The following is a 5,606-nucleotide window of genomic DNA, read 5'->3' on the forward strand; positions in this document are numbered from 1 at the left end:
ACTCATTGTGAGATTAATTTAGGCCATTTACACCACCCAAAAGACAATAATCATGCAATAAAAAGCCTAAGCGAAGATTCAATAAACTTTTAAGCAAGTGACAACCAAAGAAATACTCTGACCAAGCTAATTACTGTATTAGTACAATTATGAAAAATTATGAAATTAATACCTGTAAGCTCAGCACACAAAAATATGTACAAAAAATATGTAAATTTAATGAAAAATGAAAAATTAGAGGGGAGGCAAATGCAATGTCTTCAAAGACTCGTACGAGGTGTCACTCCACTGCTACTTTAAGTACCTCGGAGTTGGTATAGTTTGTTTACTTGTTACACTTCACACCAGCAGAGTTTCCGGATGGCTCTTCGAAGTGTGAGCAGAAAATCCCTACCTCTTGGGCTAGCGGTTGGGCACGTTCGTGGGTTGCAGAGCTTCTCGCTGCCAGAGCTGCCTTACGACTATGGTGCTCTGGAGCCAGTGATTAGCGGAGAGATCATGCAACTCCACCATCAGAAGCACCACCAGACCTACATCACCAACTACAACAAGGCGCTCGAGCAGCTCCACCAGGCCCTCGCCAAGGCTGATTCCCCTTCCATCGTCCAATTGCAGAGCGCCATCAAATTCAACGGCGGAGGTTTCACTCACTCTCTCTCTCTCTTGCTGCATCCGTGTTGTTGGAACTCATTTCTTTCATTGATGATCAAATTAAGAAAGAATCTCTGATACTTTCAATTTAACTCAGGAAGCTTCTTTATAGATAAAAACAGAGCAAGTATATTAGACATTCTTTTGAGGGGACCTCCAAATTCCAAATCCAAAGTACGTTTCCTCTGCTTTTATTTCTCAAAAATTGAATCCATTGCCAACACAAATGTTTCATGTAATTTGTGGCAATCCCCACCTCAACCAAAAGTTTGAAAAGTTTAAATTTGAAAAAGTCAAGTGCCTATGAGCCCAGGCTCAAATGACACAATATAATCTCTCACAAGTGTGGGTGGAGGGTGAGATTATGTTCAAAACTATCAGCTTTGTGTGTAACTTACCAATAATTTAAATGAAAAAAAAAAAAAGGGTCAGGACAGAAAGTTGAAATTGTTACACTTCATTAGGGACTCTTGTTGTTGATATTTTAGTTTTCACCTTCTTTGTTTAACCAGTATCTAATACTTCATTGTACCAGGTCATATAAATCACTCGATTTTTTGGAAGAATCTTGCACCCATTAAAGTAGGTGCCTATTTTTTTTTTTTTTTTTCTGGGTTTCTTGTGCAAGCTCTTGATTATTTAGTTTCATTAAATGTCATCCTTTTTAGGACTTTGATCATATTCTGAATGTTATGACAGGAAGGAGGTGGTGAACCTTCAAAGGCTTCCCTAGGCTGGGCCATTGACACACAGTTTGGCTCTCTTGAAACATTAATTCAAAGAGTCAATGCGGAAGGTGCGGCTTTGCAAGGCTCTGGATGGGTGGTAAGTTTCTGAAGCTTCTTTGAGCAGTTGTGTTAATTCCATGAGTTTCTTTGAATGGATATCAGAACTCTGTTACTTAATAGCTATGTGTTTATTTGAAATCTTGACAGTGGCTTGCTCTGGATAAAGAGCTGAAGAAGCTTTCTGTTCAAACCACTGCAAATCAGGTATGGTGATCAGAGCTTTACTATTTTTAAGTCATTAGCAACCATTCAGCCTTCTGATTGGTGTAAACCCCGCCTGATTTTTGTAACTGAGATATTCATACTGTCTGTAAGATTGTTTTATCTAGACAAGGTTCATTGTATTGTCCTCAATAAAATTGAATGCCTCTCTGGGCTGGCCATAACAATGTTTGCTTCTGTTTTAAAGTTAAAAATGTTTGTGCATGGGTGGTTGATGCTTCTTGTAGTTGAAATTTTATGCACATTTTCACTAGTGTGAAGGTACTATCAAATTACTAGTTCAATGGTTCAAACTTAATCCTTTATTTTAGGATTTGCAACAATAAAATTAGTCGGTATGAAGTTTACTGGATAAAGTATAAAACATAAAAATGATCTGTTTTCCATTATTGTTTTCATTGTGGGAAATTCCTAAACAATAAAACCAATGCTATTTGGATCAAATTGCATCTCCTCCCTTAGAAACAAGGACTGGAGGCTGAGTGAGATCACAAGTTTGATGCCATATGGGTGTGTGATTGCATTTACCTATATTTAGGGGTGTGGGGGGGGGGGGAATCTAAGGGTATGTTGTGGACAGAGGGAGATGAGGTGAGAGGAGTATATTCTGGTCATCTTCCCCTCTCCTTTGCTCCTCTTTTCCTCACTCCAAACTTAGGATAAAATTGCTGTGAAAATTTGATTGCTTTTATTAGCTAATTTAGGAACTTTGTCTTCTGCAGTTGCTAGTATCTTCTACAGTTTATTTAATGTTGACATTGTAGTGTATCTTGTTGATAACTGTGAGGGTGCTCTCAACTTTGTGATAAAATGATAGATTTTTGTTTGTTGAAAGTATTTTCTTCATGGTAGAGTCTTACTTTTCAAAGACTTTAAGATGCTCCAGAATTTTTTATTTTTTAAAATCTTGTTTATTTTATATTTTACATGTCTAGAATTCATTCTTTTTTTTCCTTGATAAATGACATCTGAAATTTTTTCTAACATAAAATTTTTATAGGATCCACTTGTAACTAAAGGATCAGCTTTGGTTCCATTGTTTGGCATAGATGTTTGGGAGCATGCATACTACTTACAGGTGAATTTACTGTTCTTGGTTTAATTATATGCTAGTGATAGGTTGAATTTGGTTATTTTCATAATTACAGGATAATACCCAGGCATCCAATTACATGGTATCTTTGAAATTTCTTAAATGATTTCAAATTTTACCCAGTGGAAGTTCATTATAATATTGTATACAGAGAGAGAGAGAGAGAGAGAGATTCTTGTATGATGTAGTTGCAGTAAAAGCAAACTCTCTGAAGGATATTGAGGGCGCTTGCATTTGGATAAATGAAACTGCCATTATGATAGGTCCACATGAAATTTCACTATATTGTTCATGAAGTCTGACCTTGTTTGACCTAGAGCTGAATAATGGCACACGACTTTGGTCTGGGAATTAAACCTTATGAGTATGTCAAAAGGGGACCTCATCTAGATTTATTAGAGACCTGCACTGCTGTGAATGGATATTCAGTTGGGGAAGGGTGCCCTGCCCTAATCATCCCAATCCATCCAAACCCGGTTGCCTTTTCATATTGTCTATTGTTTCAAATGTAGTTTTCTTTTTGCTCATAATGTGGCATTGATGATTAATGCTTCTTCCTACACCTGTCACGCTTCCTCTGAATATATTAAGCAGCCTTCTAAAGCCATCTTGGAAGTAAAATATAAAATGATCTGCAGTTTTCTCCCTTGACATTGTTTGTAACTTGCAATTGAAATTGCTGTCCTTGTGCAGTACAAAAATGTGAAAGCAGATTATCTGAAGAACATATGGAAGGTTATAAACTGGAAATATGTGAGTGAAGTTTATGAGAAAGAGAATCCTTGAGACAATAAGAGCATATTTCTGTGAATAGGTTTTTACTGAATGCAGGGTCTGACGATGTTTCTGTAAGAAAAATAAACGTCAGTGAAAATGGGAGTTGGGAAGTTTGTAATGAGAGTTGCTGTCTTTTGGTAATCTTTCCAAGTATCGGATGATTTGCCTGTCATAAGATTTACTTTCTTTTGGTTTTGCTTGTTCTCTAATCTTCTTTTCCAAATTAGGTGGCCCTTTCTTATGATTGTTTGATATCATTGTATGAAACATTGCTAGGGAGGAACCAGACCCATGCCAAATGAAGTTCTGATACCAAAAGTTGATGCAGTACAAAATTCTCAAATGAATTTAAGAAGAGAAAAGCCTTAAAAAAGGGGGATAAACTTATAATTTACTAGCATTTTTTTATGGTTGCTTGGAATCATTACCAAGCTAGAAAAAGAAAACAAGCCTAGAAATAAGCACTTTGGATTACTTGGAATCAAACTCAAGTTATTAGGAGAACAACAATTCTAAGACCACGCAATTGTCACAACTTGCTTGAATGTCAACCAGTGATTGGATTGTTTTTCATCAGGTATCAATAGTGGTCTCGAGTGTAAATCCAATCACAAGTTTAACACTCAGGAAAATTGTGACAAATGGTTGTGGCAGTGTGGTCCTAGAATTCTTGTTAGAAGAATGCTAGCAGAAATTTTATTAACCAATGAAGCATTAAATACTGAACTTCAATTTCCTTAGATTCTATCAAACGAAGAAAGGGAAATAAAAAACAAATACTTCCTTACCAAACAAAAGTAAATAAGTTATAAACCTATAGGAAGGAAATAACTTACTCTCTTTTTTTTTTTTTTTTTTTTGATGTGGGAAGGAAATAGCTTTTAATCTTTTACAAAATGAATTCTTAAATTAAATAAGATCTAATATATATAAATAAGGCCCAATTGGTAGTAGGCCTCCATGGTCCATCCATGTGAACGGGGTCTGTATATGGTGTCCACATGAACCGCTAAATTTTGATCTTTTAAAGAAGAATTTATTGTTAACGCAAAATTTCAACTTTAGGACTCAAGTAGTTGAAATTGATTCACAAATGTAACTTATATTAACAAGGGGAGTGTCTATTAAAAACACTTGCACACATAGTATACACACTCCCCAAAAATAAGGAAAATTGTGACTTCAAGTCACCATTTTGAAGTTCCAATTTTCTCTTGTTTTTGGAAAGTATGAGTACTGTGTGTATTGAGTGATGTGTACTAGACATTTTCCTATTAATTAATGGTATGGTAGTCGTTAAGGTTAAAATAATGTGGGTCTTATTTAATAAAAAAAATTCGATAAATGAGAGAAGGGATATACGGTTAGCAAGAAGAGTTTTTTTTCTTTGGACAAAATTGCCCTCTTAAAGAAGACATGGCTTGGCAAGAAGAATTTTTCTTTTTTGGAAAAAATTACTCTCTTAGCACATTTCCCTCCATTTCACTTTTTATTTCCCACTAAATCTTATTTTACCAATATTTTACTATCCACTTTCTTTTACTTTACCAATATCAAACTCAATTTCTTCCCTTTTACCAATATCAAAGAGAAGAAGAGATAAAGAAATCTTAATAAAGAGAAGAAGAGATAAAGAAATCTTAATAAAGGATTGAGAAATTATTAAACAATGTACCACTATTGTATTTTATTTGATTCATAGTTATTTTTTAAAAATAGGTTAAAATTAATATGATGTTAATTTTTATTTTTAATACATATATATTGTAGCACTAATGGATGGGAATGTAGTTGCAAGTGAGACTCAATACTTTGCTCCAAAAGATTGTTTTGACTTAAATGAACCACTTCAAGAAGTTATTATAATTTCATTTTATTTGTGATTTACATTTCATTTATCATTAGAACATGATGTTTATTTTTTAAACTCTTGTTTAATATAGTACCAAAATTAATATGATGTTAATTTTTATTTCTAATACATTTATATTATAGCATCAATGGATGGGAATGTAGTTGCAAGTGAAACTTGCTACTTTACTCAAAAAAATTGTTTTGACTTAAATGAACCAATC

At 34.3% G+C, this 5,606-nt stretch overlaps 1 protein-coding gene across 1 annotated transcript; it reads left to right on the top strand.

Moving 5' to 3' along the window:
* Positions 1 to 250: 250 nt before the first annotated feature.
* Positions 251 to 3,740, top strand: LOC115989668 (superoxide dismutase [Mn], mitochondrial-like). Its single transcript, XM_031113506.1, has 6 exons — positions 251 to 640; positions 1,187 to 1,233; positions 1,351 to 1,476; positions 1,587 to 1,643; positions 2,662 to 2,739; positions 3,448 to 3,740. The coding sequence occupies exons 1-6, from the start codon at positions 361 to 363 to the stop codon at positions 3,538 to 3,540; spliced, it is 681 nt and encodes a 226-aa protein (XP_030969366.1). The 5' UTR covers positions 251 to 360; the 3' UTR covers positions 3,541 to 3,740.
* The last annotated feature ends 1,866 nt before the right edge of the window (positions 3,741 to 5,606 follow it).

Source organism: Quercus lobata, chromosome 1 (genome assembly GCF_001633185.2).
Source record: "Quercus lobata isolate SW786 chromosome 1, ValleyOak3.0 Primary Assembly, whole genome shotgun sequence".
Classification (NCBI taxonomy): Eukaryota; Viridiplantae; Streptophyta; class Magnoliopsida; order Fagales; family Fagaceae; genus Quercus; species Quercus lobata.